This window comes from Oratosquilla oratoria, chromosome 4 (genome assembly GCF_046742065.1).
Source record: "Oratosquilla oratoria isolate Oo_2021 chromosome 4, ASM4674206v1, whole genome shotgun sequence".
Taxonomy (NCBI): domain Eukaryota; kingdom Metazoa; phylum Arthropoda; class Malacostraca; order Stomatopoda; family Squillidae; genus Oratosquilla; species Oratosquilla oratoria.
The window spans coordinates 79439507-79462778 of NC_134780.1; the positions used below are offsets into that span (position 1 = coordinate 79439507).

Below are 23272 nucleotides of genomic sequence, written 5' to 3' on the forward strand. Positions count from 1 at the left end.
TTCAGTCTTTCCTCATATAACGCTGTTTAAATCAGGTTGCTGCCTTTAGTATTCTGTGTTTTTCTGTGTCAAATTTTCAATTATCTTCTTTATCATGTCCTTATCACAGTAGTGTAATGCCATTTTATATTTTTCAACATCTCACGTCATTGATGCAAACGAGGATCATTACAGGAGTCAAAAACGATCCCTTTGGTATACCGCTGGTTACTTTTTTCCATCCTGACTTTTCATCTCTCACTGCTGTTCTTATACGTCTGTCCTTTAAGAAATCGTTGATCCATTCTTGTATGTTTCCGCTGAGGCATCTTATGTTTTCTAATTTTCATATCAATCTGTCATGACAAAGGCTTTCTCCAAGTCCAAATATACACAGTCCACCTGTGGTGTACATGTACCCCACAAGTATGTTTGTAGGTACAAATTGATGCATGACAGAGTTGTGTGGCAGTCTGACCTGACTCAACGCTCGAAGGCTAAGATGGGTCACCCCAATTAGGTCGCGACCGATCAAGGCATCAGATCAGCCCTAGGTATATATACCACCTGCCCCGAGCAGGCAGGCCAGTCAGTCACATTTAGTCAGTCAGTCAGTCTGACCTCTGTACTGTAGCGCGTCGGTAGACCTTCGCGGTCGGTCCCCCACGTGGGGACCACGCCACGTCAGTCCTTAGGCCGACGCACAAGTACCCACCAGAATAAAGCGCAGAAGCAAAACCGAGTGTCACTCTTGCCCTACGTCACCTAGTCCAGTAATATACACCTGTATGTTACACACCCATCCTTCTCTTTCAAGCAGGACATCAGTCACTCGCGAGTAAATGCTTGGCAGGTTTGTAATACAAGATTTTCCCTCTCTAAATCCAAGTTGACTGTTCATTAATATTCTTTGTTGTTCTCACACATTTTCGCTATTACACTACTTAATGACACTGGCCTATAATTTAGTGGTACCTCTCTGTCTCCTTAAATTGGTATCACATTTGCTGATTTCCAGCCCAATGGTATTTCCCCCATAGTCTTGTGAACTCATTACCAAACTGTAGTTTGTGAACAAATAATTCTCGATATTCTTTCAGTATCCAAGTTAATATTTCATCAGTTCCTGAGGCCTTCTTTGTTCCAATCTTTCTAAAATACTAAGTACTTCCATTCTCACTGTTATGCCACACATGTTTACATTATTTCTTCTCTTTTCTCTCTTGTATTTTTCATCCCTTTAATTCATCTTTTCTTCTTGAGTCCTCGCGTCCTCTTCCACATCTCCTTCAACTCTTCAGTTTAGATATTCTACAGTTTCCCATTTACAAGTCTCCAAAATAGTCTGCAAAAAAGTGTGGGTTGATCTTTGCATTTGCTGATTATATGCTTCTCAAAGTTCTTTTCTTATCCTTTTAATATTCTTGCAAATTTGTTTCTGGCTTTTTAGTAATAATATTTTTTCTTTTTTTTCTTTTTTGTCACATTTTATTTATCTTTTATTTATTTATTTATTATTGTTATCATTTTTATTATTATTTTTCTTTTTTTTTCATTTTTGTCACATTTTATTTATCTTTTTTTTTTTTTTTTTTTTTTTTTTTTAGTTATTTATTTTTTCAAGTGTACAGCTTCAGTTGAACCAGCATTTTTTGTACATCTTTCGTACATCTTTCCTTATCATTTTCGGTACGTATTCTTCTACTCCTGTATTGTAAATCTTTTTGAAGACCGTCTATTTCTTCTCTATATCCGTGGTTACATAGTACTCTTCCCAATCTGCACCTTTAAAGTATCTTGTTAGTTTGTCAAAGTTTGCCTTTGAAAAGGTTTAATCTTCCTCGTTTGTATATTTCCTTTCTATATTGAGTCTTCCCCGATTCCCCCACAAAATCCAAAACCATATGATCACACGTGTGTGCGTGTGTGTATTTACGTTCCTAGGTCCTTTGTCTTCCTCTCCAATTACCATACACAGTCTGTTTGCGGATGCGTACGTGCGTGTGTGTATATGCTAGTGTATTAGATAGAAAATAACTGAAAGACAGAGAGGAGGGAGAGAGAGAGGGAGAGAGAAAGAGTGAGGGAGAGAGAAAGAGTGAGAGAGAGAGAGAGAGAGAGAGAGAGAGAGAGAGAGAGAGAGAGAGAGAGAGAGAGGGGGAGAGAGAAAGAGTGAGAGGAGAGAGAGAGAGAGAGAGAGAGAGAGAGAGAGACAGAGAGAGAGAGAGAGAGAGAGAGAGAGAGGAGACAGAGAGAGAGAAGAGAGGAGAGAGAGAAAAGAGACAGAAAGAGAAGAGAGAGAGAAAGAAAGGATAGAGAGAGAGAAGAGATAAAGAGAAGGAGAGAGAAGGAGAGGGAGGGAGAGAGAGAGAGAGAGAGAGAGAGAGAGAGAGAGAGAGAGAGAGAGAGAGAGAGAGAGAGAGAGAGAGAGAGAGGGAGGGAGGGAGAAAGAGAGAGAAAGAGGAGAGAGAGAGAGAGGGGGGGGGGAGGGAGAGAAAGAGACAGAGAGACACGAGAACGCCTGTGTATGAATGCATGCTCACGTGCATGGCCGTGCCCGTGCATGCTAATTGTTGTTTTTCCTTCATATTGAAATAGTATCTCCCCCCCTTCCCCAGCGATGGGCGTGACTTGTGATTTCGAGCTTGAGACCATCCGGGACTAGTCCACGGAAATCACAATAAATGTCTCCTTGGGTAGGTCAATTAAAATAAATAAATAAATTAATAAATAAATAAATAAGTAAATGAATAAATAAATACATAAATAAGGTATATAAATAATTAATATCATATTAATACATAAATTTAGTGAAGGTGACCATACATCTGTAGGCCCAGATGTCACAGGACTAAGTATAAATACATATAAATACATAAATAAGTATATAAACAAATAAATATTAATACGCAAATGAATAATTTCCCCAATACATAAATAAATAGTTAATAAAAAATGAACTAACATTATCAAAATATTTAACTAAACAAATTAATACCCACGCGACCCCGCTTCTTTACAAAGGCGGATTACAAAGACGGAGCATGCCGACAAGAGACCTTTTGGTCCATATCTAGGTCGGATGCGAAAAAATATAATAATGACAGATAAATAAATAAATTAATAAATTATCATCGCTTCCGAGAAGAAACACCATCGAGTTGGGACATGACACCTTCTTCAACCTGGCGACAGAGTTGGTAACTCCTTGTCACCGGATTGAAGGCAATGGATCTAAAACTATGCACTCCGAAGGGTGAGGATGAGGATGGATGTGGGTGAGGGTGAAGGGTGAGGATGAGGGTGAAGGGTGAGGATCAATGTTTCCTCTTTTTTTTTTTTTTTTTTTTTTTTTTTAATGCAGAAGAGGACTACAGATAGTAGTCGAAATATTCAGTTTTCCTGTACTTCCGATATCATTTCTCCGATAGTGGGTTTAAAGTGAACAAATACACACAATTTGTAAGCTTGTAGTACATATTACCTCCACCAAGCAATGGCATACCGAAAAAAGAAAAAAGTATTGGTTTCACGGTTGGCAAGTTACCATATTTTTAGAGAATTTATAAGTTGATGTTTGGGTGGAACTTCTTTACTGAATAGATTTTAATACAATTTGAAAACCGTTGTGTACGCACGTTTTTTCTTTATATGCGCTAGTTGTGAAAACATATGCGCGCGCACATGCGCACAGCTTAGAGGGAATCTTGGTGATGAAAATGGTAACGAGGTGAAGGTGCGAGGAAGGGTAAGGGTGTCTGTAAGGGTGAGAAGGGAAAGGTTAGGGTGACGAGATGAAAGCACGTGGAAGGGTAAGGATGATTGTAAGGGTGAGGGTATGGGTGACTGTGAGGGTGATGAGGTGAAGGTCGGAGGGAGGGTAAGGATGACTATAAGGGTGAGGGGGAAGGGTAAGGATGATTGTAAGGGTGAGGGTAAGGGTGACTGTGAGGGTAAAGAGGTGAAGGTCGGAGGGAGGGTAAGGATGACTATAAGGGTGAGGGGGAAGGGTATGTATGATTGTAAGTGTGAGGGTAAGGGTGACTATGAGGGTGATGAGGTGAAGGTCGGAGGGAGGGTAAGGATGACTATAAGGGTGAGGGGGAAGGGTAAGAATGATTGTAAGGGTGAGGGTAAGGGTGACTATGAGGGTGATGAGGTGAAGGTCGGAGGGAGGGTAAGGATGACTATAAGGGTGAGGGGGAAGGGTAAGAATGATTGTAAGGGTGAGGGTAAGGGTGACTGTGAGGGTGATGAGGTGAAGGTCGGAGGGAGGGTAAGGATGACTATAAGGGTGAGGGGGAAGGGTAAGGATGATTGTAAGGGTGAGGGTAAGGGTGACTGTGAGGGTGATGAGGTGAAGGTCGGAGGGAGGGTAAGGATGACTATAAGGGTGAGGGGGAAGGGTAAGGATGATTGTAAGGGTGACTATGAGGGTGATGAACTGAAGGTCGGAGGGAGGGTAAGGATGACTATAAGGGTAAGGGGGAAGGGTAAGAATGATTGTAAGGGTGAGGGTAAGGGTAAAGGGGTGAAGGTCGGAGGGAGGGTAAGGATGATTGTAAGGGTGAGGGTAAGGGTGACTGTGAGGGTGAAGAGGTGAAGGTCGGAGGGAGGGTAAGGATGAGTGTAAGGGTGAGGGGGAAGGGTAAGGGTGACTGAGGGAGACGGAGTGGAGGTGCAATGAAGGGTAAGGATGATTATGAGGGTGAGGGTGTGGGGAAGAATGAGGGTGAGGGTGAGGGTGAGGATGTGGTATGTTACTATCACTCTCTAACCTTTCCTTCTCCGTGTTTTGCTTTCGAGAGCGCTCGGGTCTCGCATTCGCTTAGTTGTGGGCTCGAATCCCGCACTCCTCTTCGATTCCCAGCAGTGACTGAAAGTTTCCTGACCCAGCAGTCCTCCAAAGGTGACGGCTTCGGCCAGTTACTCAGCGACTCCTGGCGTACGCTCCTCATCTCTCCTGCCGACTTGATGCCTTCGAAGAAGGCTGGGGGACGGGGAGGGGCGATAGTTCCGTCCTTCTCCTTTTCTTTTACTCCATTGGGGGTTGAATGGACTCGTTAGTGAATACTGACTTGGATAAACCCATGAATGGCCAGATCCGCCAACGTTGATGATGACGATGATGACAGTGATGATGATAATGATGATGATGATGAGGAGGAGGAGGAGGATGGTGGTGACGATGATGATGATGATGAGGAGGAGGAGGAAGAGGAGGAGTAGGATGGTAATGATGATGACGATGACAGTGACGGTAATGGTAATGATGATGATAATGATGATGATAATGAAGAGGAAGAGGAGCAGGATGGTGATGATGATGACGATGACAATGATGGTAATGACGATGAGGAGGAGGAGAATGATGATCATAGTCACGATGACAATGACGATGACAGTGATGATGACGGTAATGATGATGGGGAGGAGGAGGAACAGGAGGAGGAGGAAGATGGTAGTGGTGGTGGTGGTGGTGATGATGATGATGATGATGATGATGATGATGATGATGATGATGATAATGATGATGATGGTAATGATAAGGAGGAGGATGGTGATGATGATGATGACCGTGATGATGATAGTAATGATGATGGTAATGATGATGAGGAGGAGTGCGGCTATGATGATGATGAGTAGGAGGATGGTGATGATGTGGAGGAGGAGGATGAAGATGATGGTGATGATGATGGTAATGATGATGATGATGAATAAACTATATATACTATCGATGACTATTTAGTTTTCACTATTTCCGTCTAGTTGTGAAGAACGCTTTAACCACAAACTACAAGACTACCATGCCGGTTGTTATGGACAATCCGAACATGAACCTATGTCGCCGAATGTACAGTAAAAGACTAAAGATCACGTATCACGACGGGAAAAAAAAGTGCCTAGGATTGTACCCGGGACTCCTGATTTAGCAGTCCCGACGCTAACCGGCCCTTTGAGGCCGAGTGGGAACGAAACGGATTTAGTGACTCATAAGACTCGAGTTCGATCCCTGGCCGGGTCGAGAAGAGAATTGCTCGTTAACTTAATCCCTATGAACACGGTGATTTGATCATATTGCTCATGGGAGGCAGTGACGACCCCTTGTCTGAAAGGGACCTCAGGCAGCCGTGACACCTTTCAGGTCTCAGTTGGCTCTCCATCGCCAGAAAAAAATCACTAAATCACTCTGACATCACAGTGACGTCACACCTGGACATTACACACGTCACGACATCAACCCAACACGATGACAGTACACATTGACATCACTCTGACATACAGTGACATCACGACGTCACCTGTTGCAATAAAAGCCCCAAGCTTACAATGGACAGAAATCAACGTGAAGGAATATGGCTTTATTTTGGTTAACGACAGGGTATTTTATTCACATTGGGAGATGGACACACGAGAAGGGGGCGGGAAGGGGACCATTATACTATTACTATCATCAATATCATTGCTATCATTACTATTCATTATTATTATTATTACTATTATCATTATTATTATCATTACTACTATTATCATTACTATTATTATCAATTGTCTTTATTATTACTATTACTTTCATTATTATTACTATTATCATTTTATCATTATTATAATCAAAGTTGCATTCTATTCCGGGAGGATGGGGAATTCATCATTCAGATGAATAAGATCGCCCAGCGGCAGTCCCCCAGGCCGAAGAGGACCTCGACGATTCCCGAACTCTTCCCGCCCGAGGTCCAGCTCTCCACTTGAATAAAATCACCCAACGCCAACCAGAACAAAATCAGTAGATTCTCCTCGGGCTTACCTGTTGGAGGCGTCCGGAAGCGGAAGCGCCGCAACCCATTCGTCCACCGTGATCGGACTCTTCGGGGTCGCGGGTCGGGGCGTCCCCAGCGACGTCGTCAGGTTGGTGGCGATGGGCAGGTCGAGGGGTCGAGTGACGGCGCCGCCGCCGTAAGCGGAGCCGATGACGACGGTGGGACGAGAGTTCTCGGCAGCGAGGGTCAGCTCGCCCTCGGTGCTGCTCTTGGCCGAGGTGGTCACTGACCCCACCAGGCCGCCTCCTGCACGAGGGTAGAGGTCGTGTTCGTGATGGGTCGGGGTCACGCCCTCGCTGCCGCTGCCCTCGACGCCCGTGGCCGACAGGTGGCACGAGGAGGACCTCTGCGTGCTCCCGTCGGCGCTGGCCGCCTCGACCACGATCACGGGCGTCTCGAGCTTGACCTCGAACCTTGGGCTCCCACTTCGAGTCATGTCTTTCAGGACGTTGGCACTGTCACCTGCGCGTAGGTGGTCCTCGAAAGCGTTCTCGCTCGCACTCACTCTCGAGTCCTTCGTGAGGTCTGACTCCTCCTCCTTCTCCTTCTTCGCCTCCTCCTCCTCCTTCAAAGTGTTCGAGGGTACCATGACAGATCTCCGACTTTCTCCCATCTTCCTGTCCTCCTCCTCCTCCTCCTTTTCCTTCACACCCGACTTCGGCCTGAAAGTGCTCTGGTCCACGTCACTAACGAACTTCCGATCATCTCGTCCGGGCACAGAAACTCCTTCCGGAAGACCGTCACCCTCTGCCTCCCCTTCTCCGATTTTCCCTCCTTCACTAGCACACGCCTCCGCCTCCGCCTCCTCCTTCATGCTCCCACCACTTTCCCCTAAGGACACTGAAGGCGGTGCCGGCGAACTCAGACCTCTCGAACTACAGCCACTAAGACTTCGACCGCCTTCTTCGTCTCCTTCGCCGACCAACGAATAGGAGTCTCCCACGCCTTCATCATCGTCCTCCCGCGATTCACTTCGGTTACCTGCGGCAGGGTGTTCCTCGACCTCCTTCTCTTTCTCCTCCTCCTCACCCTTCCGCTTTCTGCGTGCACCGCCAGCTCGAGGAGAACCATCTTCCTCCCCGTCGGAGCACACCTCTTCGACAATACACACGAAATCCGATCTCCGTTCTCCGCCTAAAGCGTCTCTCTTTTCCAACTCTCGTGCATCACTCTCTAAGATCACTTTGGCTCTCACAACCTCCTCGACACCTCCTCCTCCAACACTCCCCTCCGGTTCCGCACCCGCACCGGAACCCTTCCTTCCGGATGCTACGACATCGTCCCGACGCTTGAACTCACCAGCGCGACCTCGACCTCGACCCGGGTCACCCTCGGGCTTCGGTATCCGGTCGCCCTCGACGTCCGTTCCAAGGACGCGACCACGGTCACCGGTCCTTAAAACAGCGCTATCTTCACTACGGATGTTCTTCTTCGCATCATCCGCTCCTTCATCACTTCGGCACTTCGAGGACGAGCCAACGTGTTGGCTATCCTCCACGGGCCCCACGGGCATCACTACGTCACCACTCGTGTCACTCTCCTCACACACGAATACGTCGTCGTCGCCCTCAGAGAGGAGCAGCTCGCGGCGCTCCTTCTTCGTTCTCCTACTCTTCGGTTTTCGCTTCTCTTGGGACAAGTCCTCCTTCACCGCCTCCTGCTGTTCCTTCGGTCGCCCTAGACTACTGGCGGAGGAGACACCAGCAAGAGGTCCTCCTTTCCTTGCGTCACCCGAAGGATCCTCTCTTGCAACTGCAGTGGAGATGATACCACCACTGCTGTGGGAGGAGGACGCATCTGCTGGGACAGCTGCCCTCTCAGACGTCGTCGTGTGCGACCTGGGGGCAGCAGGGGTAGGGGCAGCGGCGACGGCCGAGGAGGAGGCTGCAGAGGAGCAACTGTCGCGACTTCGCGAAGATTTGCTTGAAGAGGACTGAGCCCGGCTAGCACTGGACGATCGCCCGCAGCTTACGAGGCGGAGAACCTTATCAATTCCACCGACGACTTCGTATCCGCCAGCAGATGCCGAGAATGTCCTTCCCCCGCCTCCTCCTCCTCCTCCTCCTTCCCCGCCTCCGTCAGTGTCGCTGTGCGTCCTCCTTTTGATCAATCCTGTGACGTTCTTCATGTTGGCCAGCCTGGAGGTGAAACTGGTGGGTGTTGGGGTGGCGTGGGTGGCCGCTGAAGCGAAACTGGTGGAGCAGCTGTTGTTGATGGTGGAGGAAGAGGTGGAGGAGAAGGACAGAGGGCCTGGCCCCGAAGTAACGGTGCAGGTAACGATCACGTCCTTCTTCAGGTATTGGCCGTCCTTCAGGTGGTCTTTCTCTGTCTGTTCTTCCTCCTCTTCCTCCTCCTCCTCTTCTTCTTCCTCCTTTTTGGTACTGATCTTCACTACAGCCTGGTCCTTCTCCTCCGTCTCCTCTCCTTTTTCTCCCCTTTTCTCCTTCACTTCCTCTACCTCCTTCTTCCCGTTCTCCTCCTCCTCCTTCCAACCCTTCTTGCTCCTCCTCTTCTTCCTGTACTCCTTCTCCATGACACTTAATTTACTTTTCACTTTCCCCATGTCTTCCTCCTCCTCTTTTTCCTCGCGATCTTTTCGTTTGAGGTCTTCCTCGACCTCACAGGCACTCCCTCCTCCTTCACCCACCTGCTCCCACTTGAGGCCTCCACCTATTTCACCATTCCCGGAAGATCCCAGTTCCAGAATCCCGCCTTTGGTATCACTGGTAACACCGACGATAGCGTCGACGAAGGTGACGCCTCCTCTCGGAGGGACCTCTTCCTCCACCTGTCCTGGAGGACGACCTGGCACTTCGCCTCCCCCACTGTCTTCTTCCTCTTTGACTACAGAAACACTCTGAGACACACGGACATCACCGTCACCACAACCACCTCCACCACCACCTCCTCCCCCTCCTCCTTCTCCTCCTCCTTCACCTCCACTACCACCGTCCACTTCTTTTCTTGTCCTTAGGGCCTCAAGTGGCCCTCTGTCATCCTTCTTCTCGATCTGCTCTATAGTTCCTCCATCTTTCTCCACCTTCTCCTCCCCTTCCTCCACCACTTGACGGGTTTCACTGCCAAGGGCGTATCCATACAGGGAGGGCGAACTGTCCACACTCACCCTCACGGAGGCTATCGCCGCGTCAGCTCCGGGGGCCAGAACCCGGCTCCTCTTCCCTTCGCCAGGCACCGCATCTCGGCCAACTTCGAGAGTTCCCTGTTCCGTTACTCCCCCAGCTGGTTCTCCTTCGGGAGAGATCGTGCACTCCGCCTCCGAAGGGCCATCAGGAGGGCCTGGGTCGCCGAGGATAGCGTCGTGGTGCTCCGGCCGGGGCGGTGGTGGTCTGCTCGATGTTGGTGTAGCCAATGCAGTCACCTGTTGACGTTCGGTGCACATCTGGTCTGACCTTACCCCTCCCCCCACCCCTCCGCCACCTGCACCCCCCGGCGACCGGTCATAAAGCGTCACAATAACACCTTCCCTGGCTGTCCTCCCCCTCCCAACGGCACCCTCCCTCGTTGCCATGGCGACCCGTTCACTTGTAGTGGCGGTGGTGCCAGGAGAAGGAGGAGGAGGAGGAGGAGGACGGGAGTGTTGTAGCTCTGATGGGGAGTGCGGAGGTGGAAGAGGATGAGCCGAGTCGGAGGGCTTGGACGGATGCTCTTGGCTCGTAACTGTGGTGGAAGAGAAGGAGGTGGAGGAGGAGGAGGCAGTGGGCGACGACAACGGAAGGCGTGCAGGTGAGGAAGAGGGTTCTCTCCCCCCCGTCAAGAGGACAACTCCGACGCCTTCCGAGGACGACACAGAAGGAAACTGGAAACTCGAACTGGTGCTAGAGGACGCTTCCTCCTCGTCTACAATGACCACTTCCTCCTCTACTTCGTGTTCGACGCCGACAGACAGGTCCTCGGTGCTAATCATGGCTTCGATGAATCTCCGTCGAGAGGACCTGATGCCCGTGGAGGTGAAGCGGAGGAGGGAGGGAGGTGGTGTGGAGGGCAACGCCGGCGCCTCCTCCTCCTCCTCCTCCTCGTGCTCCATCTCGACTTCGACTTGCCAGTACCCTGCGTCGGAGGAACCTCCTCCTCCACTCCTGCCAGCATCGACCTCTTCCTCCGGAGGCAGAGGATGACCTTTAACCTGTTTGGGCAGGTTCTCCGGAGCACACCTCTCGAACTCCACCACAACTTCGGTGCTGTCAACAGACACTCCAGATGACCCGAGTATGGAGGTTTTGGTCTGACTGGTCGTCGTTCGTCCCTCGCCCTCCTCCTCTTCCTCCTGCCGGTGCTGCCTCTGTTGCTGGCTATCACTTCTCTTCTCCGTTGCGGGTAGCCCACTCACTGCCCTCCACGCCGTCTCCTGACCTTCAGACCCTCTCGCCTCGGTCTTACAGGCCTCGTCATACCTTCCGTGCCCCTTCCAGGCACCTCTCCCCCTCCTCCCCTTTCCCCGACCCTCCAATCTGCGGTTTATGTCTTGTGCGCTGACTCGCCCTTGCACCTGTCCCTCTCCTCCTCTCTCGACCTCGACCACCTCCTCCTCCAGCTGCGATACACGGGAGGAGGTGGAGTCGGGGAGCAGTTCCTCCGTGTGGGAACGGACGCGCGGGGAGCGCGCGGGAACTCCACTCGATGTGGTGTCTGTAGTACACGAAGTGGCCGAGACGGGGCGAAGGGTGGAGGGGGAGGTCAGGAAGGTATTGGCGCCGTTCCCGGGTGGATCAGCTGCTGGGTAGGGCGTGTTTGTTGTAGTCAGCTGTTCCCTCACAACGAGCCCTCTCGTTCTTGGTACGAACTCCATCCCCTCTTTATCAACGTTTCTCCTTTTCCTTGAGTTCTCTTCGTCTTCCTGTCGACTTACTCCGTCATGCCGCTCCTCCATCCATCTACTGACACCCCTCTTCGCGTCCTCCTTTTCCGAGGGCACGACGAAAGAGGAAATTCCTTCCTCTCCTCCTTCTCTTCGGCTTCTTGCTCCTTTTGTTTCTGTTTCTGGGAGCGGTGTTCCTAATGACCCGCTTCCGGTTCCTGAAGTTTTCTTGGAATTCTTCGTCGTTCTTCTTCCAGATCGCCCGTCGTCGCTTCCTCCTTCCTCCTCGCTCTCATCCTCTCCTTCCTGCATCGAAGGCGTCACGCCACCTCTTCCTCCTTCCTTGTCTTTCCCCTCCCACTCTTCTTCAATGTCCTTTTCCCGTTCAGACTTCCTCGCGTCTCTCCCTGTAGTCCCTTTGGTCGCTAACACAAGTTCCTCGCGAAAATTTCCCTCAAATGCGCTGTCACTCGCTTTTTTAAAACCCTCTTTACTTTTATGTATGTTCACTTCGTCAACACTCGACACACTGTCCTCGCTCCCTTTGGACAAGAGCCTTTCCTGTTTGACAATTACCCTCTGCCTCCTAGGCCTCGTCACGCTAACACCGCGTTCCTTCTCGACACTTTGATCTACGTCTTTCGCTTCGCGGAAACCGTTAACGGTTTTAACCGACGCGCCAACGGTTTTAACCGACACGGATTCACTTCTCACGCCAATCTCCGCCTCCTTCTCCTTCTCACGATGTGCACTTTCACTTAAAATTCTCACTTCACCTGATGACCTCCATCGGTCTTTGGGAACCACATGTTTATCCTTCGATCCCTCAAACTCGCTCCTTCTCCTCCCTCCTCCTCCTTCTTCCTTCGTAATCTCACCTTCGCCTTCCCCACCCACCTCTCCCACGTCTGCGTTGCTATGATGGAGGGAGTGGTAGGGTCGGAGAGAAGGTCCCTCTCGAGTATTTGTATTCAAATAACAAACCTTATCTTCTCCTTCCTCTCTTGATCTCCTTCGTCCTTCTTGAGTTGCTCCTTTTGTTTTTTCCTCAAGATGACCAATGCTGACTGCAGGATCTCCTCCTCTCTCTTCCTCCCCTTCTTCAATGTCGTCTGACGGTTTTAACCGCTTATCTGACGGTTCCCCCTGGTTCGGTTTTCTCAGAAGTTGAGACAATTTTCCTTGTTGTAGCCCTGTCGAGTCTTTTCCTCCCTCCTCCGCCTCTATTATTTGTTGTTCTTGATGCTGTGGTTGCAACTGGTGCTGCAGGGGGGAGGTCAAAGAGGCTGACCTAAGAAAGAAAGCCTTGATATAGTGGCCCACTCCTCCTCCTCCTCCTCCTCCAACTCCTCGTCCTACTGTGTTCTCTCTTCTTCTTCTTCCTTCCGCCTCCTCCTTGGGGTCTTCCTTGGATGTGTCCTCCCTTACAATAGAGAGCAAGTAACTCTTGGGAAAGAGTTTGCGCTCCGGAGGCTGCTGACGTTGTTGTTGTTGTTGCTGTTGTTGTTGTTCTTGATGCTGTTGTTGGTGGTGCTGTTGCTGCTCCTCTTGTCGCTGCCCTTGCTGCTGTTTCTGTTCCTGTTGCTGATGCTGTTGTTGACATTGCTGCTGCTGTGGGCTGTGAGGGCAATGTCCTTCCTGGTAACTGGGAAGACCACGTGTCACAGTGACTCTTCGTTCTTCCTCCCTTGTAGGTATCCGTCGAACCCACACGTCTTCTGACGAAGGCGCAGGCGAAGGGATCGCCTTCGGTGTTTCCTCAATGATCGAACTCGACCCCTTGGTCACTTCGGTGACACCACCGTCAACAGTGACTGTGCTTCCCTTCACCTTTTTGTCTTCTTCCTCCTTCGCGCGTCCCTCTCTTTCGTCCACCTCCTGGCACGGCACAGACACCTCTCCGCCCTCTTGCCTTGCCCCTCTCCGCCTCTCCTCGTACTTGTTCTTGAGTTGCAACTTGAGTGTTCCTACTCCGGCTTGTAACCTCCTCCTCCAGTTGACGACCACAGAGTCTTGCAGAGGCCCTTCTCTCGACACTCCACTCCCTTCGTTCAGGTTCCCACCTTCGCCAGGATCTTTCACCTGACGGAGAGGTTGACTGCCTCCTTCAGGAGGTTCCTCGTTCTCGCAAGGTTCTCCTTCGTTCTTCCCGATGTACTCACCCGCTTCCGTATCTCCGCCTCCGGCTGTGCTCGCCTCCGCACCTACGTCAGAATCGCCGCTCCTGCTGTCGTCTTTACTGTTGATTAACAGGTGCAACTGCCTGACGAGCAAACTCTTCACCTGTCTGGCCTGCTGTCTCCTCTGCTGTTGGAAAGAGGGTTCCTCCCCCTCCTCCTCCCCGGCGGCGCCCTCAGCCTCAAGATGGCGCACCTGGGAAGGTTCTTGCAAAATCTGCCCTCCTGGTGACGGTTGTTGGTTTGTGATCTCGTTCTCCTGTCGGTGATAAGGTCGCTCCTCGGCCGGCCTTCCGTCCCGACCAAAGGTATTCTTCTGTCTATCAACTCCTTCAGAGTTCAATACACTGTCGGCAGGACCTCCAACTTTGTCCTGCTCGACGTCCCAGACACTTTCAACACTGTTCACAACTTCCCTAGGGGTTGGGGCACCGACACTGCTCCCTGGGGTACCCCCCGTGCACTCGACACAGTCAGCAGAGTTTGCTAAAGCCTGCGCACGGGGTTGACTGACGCAGTTGCATGCAGAGCCTGTGGTGTGCCTGCTTCTTTCGCACAAGTCACGCACGTATTCATTATCGTTTCTGCACCTCAAATTATCGACTCTTCCCTTGTCCTCTTCGTTCTCTCCTCTGTCTTTAGCTCCCTTCCATTCGTTATTGTTCAGGCTATCACTGTATGAGTACCTTTGTTCATGTCTTACTTCTTCGTCCTCTTTCCTCGCCCATTCGTTCACGTTCGGCTGTCCGGGTCCCTCTATCAACTCGAGATCTTCCTCCGTGTCGATCTCATCTCTTCGCTCACTACCGAACTGAGCAACACCTCCGCCGTGAGCTCGGCCTCCACCTCTACCGCTACCTCCTGTGTAACTAGGGCCGCTCGTGTCTCCCCACACAGTCACGGTATCACAAACTCCAACTCCACCGCCACCGCCGCCGCCGCCGCCTCCGCTTCTCCGGGCGGCGATAAGATAATCGCTATCACTGGAGTCCTTGGCTACTTCACAGCTTACGTGTTCGTCCTTCCCATTAACACCACTATCTTTATCTCCCCTGTCGAACTGTGGGTAGTCCGCTTCTTTTCCGTCCCCGTCTGCTTCGCGGTGAGATGTTTGTTTACATTCGCTGCGTTTCACCAAGAAGATCTTCCCCGTGGCTCGGCACAGGCGGACTCTCTCGTCCTTTTCCGACAAAGCCAAGATCTTCGTCAGGGGGTCGTCCTCAATGTTATCGCTGAAATCGAGCCTGTTCTCCGGTTCCAGATGACAGACGCCGTCAACCTCCCAGCCTGACGACGACGACTTCCTCTGCCAGAGAGCTTCCTGTCTGTCGCCGACACCGTGCCGATCCAAACCTCCTCCTCCTCCTCCTCCTTCGCCTTCACTCTTCCTCCTCCTCCGGCCGCCGTTCGAGAAGAACCCTTTACGCTTCCCGTGTTTCCTGTCGTCGTCTTCTTCGTCGTCGTCGCTGTACTCACACTCGCAGTTACTTATGCCGTCTGAGGAGCTGGTGTTGCTATTGCTACTCCCTGTGCTCGAGCTGTAGCTGTCCTGAATACTCTCACTATCCGAGAACTCACTGTTACCTTCACTGTAGTCGGTCGCCCACAGACCCAACGCACCGTAGACCTGACTCTGTGAAGGGCCCCTCGGGGAAGACCCTCCGTTCCCGCCGTGTTTCCGCAGGGCACTGCTCAACCGCGACTTGAGTTTCTGCAGGAGACCGTTTCTCGTGCTTGCGGGAGGTGGTGTCGGAGACACGGACGACGGGCCTCCTCCTTCTCCTCCTTCAGATGTTGTTACAGAGGGTCCTGTTTTCTCTGCTGTGTAGACTTTCGTTTCTTCTTCAGCAGTTGCTGAGGCTGTGTCATACTGAATCGACTTCCGTGCGATAGGGAGTGTCTGTAGAGTCTGAGGCTGTGTGATTACTGACGACACTGAGCGTGACTGACGTGGTGAGCACGCAAACGCCGAAGAGGACGACGAGGACGAAGTAGGTGAGGCAGTTATCGGCGACGAAGACGATGATGAGACGGTGGACTGCGAGGGCGGAGTCCCACGGGGTTCGACGCTGGACCCGCTGGTGCTGCTGTGGTGGCTCTTACAGCTCCTGCCGCTGTTGGTTCTGTAGATCGTCGAGACGCCGCTGCCCCCACTTCGAGTCCTTGCGAGGACACCACGGTTACTGTCTCTCCTTCGGGTCTTCCCTAAGCTCCGGGTACTATTCTGTCTCCTGCTACTGTCCCGTCTCCTGTGACTGGCGGTACTCCTGGAACTGTCCCGTCTCCTGGTACTGGCGCTACTCCTCGTACTGTCACGCCGCCTGTTACTGGCACAGCTCCTGGTACTGTCCCGTCTCCTGTTACTAGCACTACTCCTGTTACTGTCCCGTCTCCTGAGACTGGTATTGCTTCTGTTACTGTCACTCCTCCTGTAGTTAAAACTGTTTTTGCTGCTCGTGCTCGGCTGCTGCTGGAGTGTGGGCTGTTTGTCCTCCTGAGGAAACCAGAGGTCATCCGAACCCTCCTCCTCGGGGATCTCACAAACTATTTCTTCATGTATGTCTTCCTCCCCATAGGTTTCCTCCTCAGACTCGCTCTCGTCTCCCAGCTCCTGGTCCTCCTCCACCTTCGGGCGGAGACCATGCGACTGGAGGAACTGAGACCGTCGCTGGTAAACCTTCCAACGCTCGTCCTCGACAACCACCACTCCACCTTCAAGGGCCACTTCGGCAGAGCTACACGATCCGACACTATCAGGCCCTCGCGTCCTCTTCCGAAATCTTCCCCAGGAACCTCTGAGCGTCTCCCCTAGGCTTAGGGTGTTGACGTCCGACGACTCGAGGTTCGAAGTGCGACCCTCCGACGCTACTGACGAAGTCGGCGACGCGGTTCCTTGTGGTACGACCAAGACTTCAAGACCTTCCGACACGGGCTTCCGCTTCGGAGACTCCGCCGTCGGGGTCTTTCGAGTTGCTTTGAGACCTCCGCCTGTCTGCGTGGGCGTAGCCGGACTGGAAGAAGTGGGCGTCGTGGCGTTGTCGACATGGGCGGCGGTACGGGCGTGCAAGGAACGCAGAGCTGCTACGAGTCGTCCTGTCCATCCGCCCTCGCCGCCTGCAGGAGAAAAAGAAAGAAAGACTATTAGTGGAGAGGAACCTGTAGGGTAACTGAAGAGGAACTGTGAGAACGAGTGGAGAGGATCTTCGAGAATGAGTGAAGAAGAACTTGAGAATTGGGAGAGAGGAACTTGAGGAATTAATGGAGAGGAACTTGGGGAATTATTGGTGAAGGACCTCCAGAATTTGCGTAAAGGAGCTCCGAGGATTACCGAAGAGGAACTGAGATCCCTCACACACACACACACACACACACACACACACACACACACACACACACACACACACACACGAGACTCGGTGGCGCATTTGGTATTGTCCCAGACTGTCACTACGGCGGTCCGGGTTCGAATCCTGCCCAGGGCTGAAAATAATTTCAGTATCGTTGCGCTTCGAGTCGTTACTCCAACTCTCGTGGGCGGGGAGTTGAGTGTGTGTGTGTGCGTGTAAGGTCAAAGTATTACCCATAGATCGGTCATACGAGCTCTGAGCTCTCTTTCGGAAGGGAAATAGCTGTCGATCACGAGTCCAACAAGTGATCCAAAGACCAAGGTGAATCACACAGTTACGGGATTCCCGAGATGTCTCAGGAACTCCCCAAGGACAAAATCCAGAGGATTCTATTCAGCGTACGGCGGGATCCACAAGAAGGCAGAGATACAGAATCACAATATTAGTAGAGAAAGTGTGGGAGGACGCTGAAAACTACTTATTTACTGGAGAGAGAGAGAGAGAGAGAGAGAGAGAGAGAGAGAGAGAGAGAGAGAGAGAGAGAGAGAGAGAGAGAGATAGAGAGAGAGAGAGAGAGGGGGGGGGCAGTGAGAGACTCAATCTAAATTAGTACCACAAAGCAAGAAAAAAAAACACAAGAACTCAGAGCGAGAGGGAGTGAGCCTGCATGTGCAGTCACAGGAAACAGTATTAATGCGTGGACGGGTTGGCCAGGCCAGAAGGTCAGTGTGCCGAGACCAGTGTGAAAACACTGTTGCAGACAGACAAGAGAGAGAGAGAAGAGAGAAAGAAGAGAGGAAGAGAGGGAGGGAGAGAGAGAGAGAGAGAGAGAGAGAGAGAGAGAGAGAGAGAGAGAGAGAGAGAGAGAGGGGAGAGGGAGAAAGAAAGATAAAGAGACAAAGAGAGAGACAAAGAGAGACAGAGAGAGAGAGAGAGAGAGAAGAGAAGGAGAAAAAAAGAAAGATGAAGAGACAAAGAGAGAGAAAGAGAGAGAGATAGAAACTATGTACCCATTTGCATTTTCCTGTTAATCTTTATTCCTCCATCTTTATAACAAAGGCACTGTTCCCAGCACCCTTCCTGCATATCTTCCCTTCATCTTTTGATGGACAAGAGGCAGGCACGGGAAGACTGCTCATATCGTGGTCATCTCGGAAAAAAAAGAAGAGGAGAAGGAAGAATCTGTCTGATGTGTTTGTGAGTCCCTTTCAACACTTGAGGTTTTACTCAACCAAACACAATGAAATGTGGAATATGTATATCAGTAGCCGCGTGGTAGCCCAGTGGATACCGTCTTCAAGTCATGAGCAAGTGGTCGTGAGGTCGCGTCCCGGGACCCACTGCAGGCTTGCTGCAATGGTTCCCAACAGCCCTGGCCAAGCGGGGAGGTGACCAAATGTCGGCAAAAAAATAAAATAAAATAAAATAAATTAATAAGAAATAATTAAATAGAATAAATAAATAATAATAATAATAAAATAAACAGTAATAATAATAATAATAGAAAAAATAATTAGATAGAAAATAAATAAAATAAAATAAAAATTGCTGCGACTGACAGGGATTTCTCACTTGTTGGAAGTGAGACAAAACTTAAAAGGAGGTGAAGAGTCTACGCTAGGAGGCGCGCAGCTACGGCTGAAGCCGTCACCTTTGCCCTATGCGCTGAGTCTGTTGGGGCAAGTAAGAATCACTGAAAAAAAGCGGGATTCGAACCCGCGACTAAGCGAATGCGAGACCATCACGCTTTCGATTACTCCATCAGCGCACTTTACTTATAGAAATTAATAAAATGATAAATGAATAGAGAGAGAGAGAGAGAGAGAGAGAGAGAGAGAGAGAGAGAGAGAGAGAGAGAGAGAGAGAGAGAGAGAGAGAGAGAGAGAGAGAGAGAGTGAGAGAGAGAGGGGGGATGCAAGATGCGACACCGCATGACCACACATGGAACAAACTCGAAGAATCTTTTGCTTTCATTACATGTAAGCCGGATATGGTATCTACGGGGGTGAGGAAGAGGGGAGAGAGAGAGAGAGAGAGAGAGAGAGAGAGAGAGAGAGAGAGAGAGAGAGAGAGAGAGAGAGAGAGAGAGAGAGAGAGAGAGAGAGGGGGGAGGGGGAGAGAGAGGGAGGGGGAGGGGGGAGGGGGAGAGATAGCCTGATGCTCCCCGGCCCCCGTTATCTGCTTCGTCAGCGTTCTGATAATCATAACCAAGCTTCGTCTGTTTTGCGGATCGGGCTGACCCTTTGTCACATTTTGCACACACATACACACACACACACACACACACACACACACACACACACACGCACGCACGCTGTGGTTAGAGTTCTCGCCTACCATTACGGCGGTCCGGGTTCGACTCCCGCCCTAGACTGAAATAATTTCAGTATTGCGGAGTTGCGGGGTGTTACTCCAACTCTTGTGGGCGGGGAGTTGGGTGTGTATGTGCGTGTAACGTCACAGTATTACCCACTGATCGGTCATACGAGCTCTGAGCTCTCATCCGGGAGGTTAATACCTGTCGATCACGAATCTAACACGGGATCCAATACCAAGACCATGGTGAATCACACACACACACACACACACACACACACACACACACACACACACACACGCACACACACACACATACACGCACGCACACACACACAAAATCAGAATTTTATATATTTTTTTCATTTTTCTCAGGGATTTTTCGGGGAAGGTGGTTCCCGCCAGTCACTCACTGATGTACGGCATTTTGGTAACACATCCAATTCAAGGAGCGGGGCCGTGGCCGTGATTATTATTTTTTTTTTTTTCGTAAAAATAAAATTATTTACAATTTCATATTTTTCATAATTTTCTCAAGTATATTAAAAATTGTCTGTGGAGAAAAAATAGTGACATTAAGAGAGATAAAACTGAACCTGTAGCACAGCAAATTCAATACAACGACAATGACGACCCCATAGCTGAAGAAGAACCGGAGCAAAGTCGATTTCCATTTTTGGTGAAAGAGAAGCAACTACAATGATGAGGACACTATGAAGAGAACGAGTTGTCCTCTGTGATACACAAGGAGCTGAATGCAATGAAGAATAGGCAAGAAGGTACAATTGGACTGAAGAACACACTGGAATAGAAGCTGGATGAGCTGCAGGTGGAACTGGTAAGTCACGTCAAGAGGGCAGGTGGTGATGAAGATGACAACCGGTCTTAACAGCCTCACAGGAGAATAAAACCCTTAAGATGGAATTCAACTGCCATAGTGTGTATGTATATATATATACATATATATATATATATATATATATATATATATATATATATATATATATATATATATATATATATATAGGGTCACAGTGAACAATTATACATTTTCATCAACCCCAATGCACTTTAATTCTAAGCCATCAACATTGAGAGATCCGAGGAGGCTAACATGCAGAAATTGAAACGAGGTGTGTATGTGTGTGTGTGTATATATATATATATATATATATATATATATATATATATATATATACCTGAAGTGAATTGCTAGTAACAATGAGAATTATAAAAATAATTTCCGACATTCGGCCCGGGAATCGAACCGTGGTTTCGCTGGATGCCAAACCAATGCCTCACCGACTGAGCCGTAGGAGCTACAAAAGAACACTTACATTTCAGGAGAGAGAGAGCGAGAGAGAGAGAGAGAGAGAGAGAGAGAGAGAGAGAGAAATTCAATAAAAATAATCATACCAGAATCCCGCCATCAATCCTGCAACGTCCCTAAACCAGAGATAACAGATAGCGAAGGAGATTGGATTCGATTTTGCAACATTTCAATATATTGCTTATCATCAGCGATACGTGAACCGTGGCTCTAGTTCTAGTACATAGGGCGACATCTGTTGCCGTGTTGAGGAACAAATCACGGCATTGTCGTTGAACAATGAGTGACAATGTAAAATAAATGAATAAGTTAATCAATAAATACAATATCGGTTTTATTATTGGTCAGGCGTTCTGGTCCCATCTTTCAATAAATGAATAAATAATCAAACGATAAAAACAAATAGACAAATTTAATAAAATTCATTAATACAATAACCTACACTGTAAATGTACAAAGTCAATTTATACAATAAATAAGAAAGTGTTTGAAAAATGTTGAGCATAATAAACAATACAAGAAATAGATAAACAAATTAACTAAAGTTCATTAGGTCTGTCAACCACTGACTGATTTTCAAAAATGCTCCCTCAAGTTCCATTACTCTTCGCCAGAAGTGAACCAAACTCGCGTCTTTGTGAACAATAACAAACGCAAACACGTCGAAACATTTCGTTCCTTTCTTGACAACTGCTCGTAACATCTGTTGACGAGAGTGCAGAAAAGTCGACATTAAACAACGATCGAAATCAATTATCTAATTCCAGGGAGCTATCTGCCTCCATCAACGTCACTATAAGGAGAAAGCAGAGGACAGAATGTTCTTATCTGTGTTTATATTCACCCCTAAGCCACAGCGATAACGGTGATACGAGATAAGGGAGAATGAAATAATGGCCAGGTACACACTGCTTTATCGTCCACCTAAATACATTCAATCGTTCGCGCCCGCGTGCACACACACACACACACACACACACACACACACACACACACACACACACACACACACACACGACTCGGTGGCGCGGTTGGTCGAGTCCCCGACTGTCACTACGGCAGTCCGGGTTCGAATCCTACCCAGGGCTGAAATGAATTCAGTATCGCTGCGCTTCGAGTCGTCACTCCAACTCTCGTGGGCGGGGAGTTGGGTGTGTGTGTGCGTGTAAGGTCACAGCATCACCCATAGATCCATACGAGCTCTGAGCTCTCTTCCGAGAGGGAAATAGCTGTCGATCACGAGTCCAACACGTGATCCAGAAGACCTAGGTGAATACACACACGCACACACACAGTATGGCCTATGACTGTTAAGACCGGGCCTGTTCATTTTATTTATTCATTTATTTATAGGCCAATTTAATTTATTGGGTCACATGAAGAATTGTCACCCCAGAATGTCCACATCAAGAATCGTCACCCCACGAGATCTCACCTGAAGAATTGTCACCCCAGTACGCCGAATATCAACAGTGGAATAAATATTAGGTTAGGTTAGGTTAGGTTAGGTTTGGTTAGGTTGAATGAGGGTTAAGCTTATTGTCATCAACTTTTACAACCGAAGGATCGTAAACCCAGGATGGCCCGCATGAAGAATTGTCACCTTAGGATAGCCGACATGAAGAATTGTCAACATGTCGAAGTCTGGGGTTGTGATTCTTCCTGTGATCCAATTTATTTGTTTTTTTAAATCACATAGAATATGATCTTACAAGGGGGGACTGCCCTAGACGCGTTAAGATAAAAAAGGCTGAGTTTACATAGGAACATCTAGAAGACTATCACCACTGTGGAAAACAAGACTTCGCAAAAACTATATATCAATAATAAATAAGTAAATGAATAATCTTAATAAATAATATGAAATAACATTAATAACAATAATAAGAGTAGTAATAATAATCAAATAGGATATGCCGGTAAAAAAAATAACATAACATACAAGGAAATGAATATTTTGAGTCAATGGTATAAAATAATAATAGTAGTAATAATTACGGCAACAACAATAATAATAACAATAGTAACGGTAATAGTACAATTAAATAATAATAATAATAATAATAATAATAATAATAACTACAAATGAGAGTATGTTTTATTAAGTTTAAAAATATATACGTCTTTCTTCTACATCTCCTTCCCACCATCATTCCTTCCTCATCATTTTCAATCTCATCTTGAACCTTTTCCCTCATCCTATCTTCCTTTGGCAAAAATTATCTTAGTTTTCCTTGAGTGTCCCAACCACTCCCCCCGCCCATGGCGGCGCGCGATTGGTCCTTGGGACAGAAGCGCTGGTAAAATACAGTTCCTAACAACAACTCTTGATTCACTGCGCCGCAAAAACCTCCGTTTTCTTCCTTTTCGAATTTTTATGTTTCTTTTTATGAGAACTTTCAGCTTGCTTGTGCACATTCAATTTTAAATTCCCATAACGTTCTTAATGTCCTTGCTTAGGGAAACCTACAGCAGGTACATAAACACAC

General features: G+C 48.8%; 1 protein-coding gene across 1 annotated transcript in view; it reads right to left on the minus strand.

Moving 5' to 3' along the window:
* The window catches only part of LOC143024941 (uncharacterized), a 208071-nt gene that overhangs the window by 170735 nt on the left and 14064 nt on the right, over window positions 1-23272 (minus strand). The window contains exon 2 of the mRNA XM_076184447.1: window positions 6785-16904. Within this exon, the coding sequence (XP_076040562.1) occupies window positions 6785-16904 (10120 nt within the window). The remainder of the gene's footprint in view (window positions 1-6784; window positions 16905-23272) is intronic.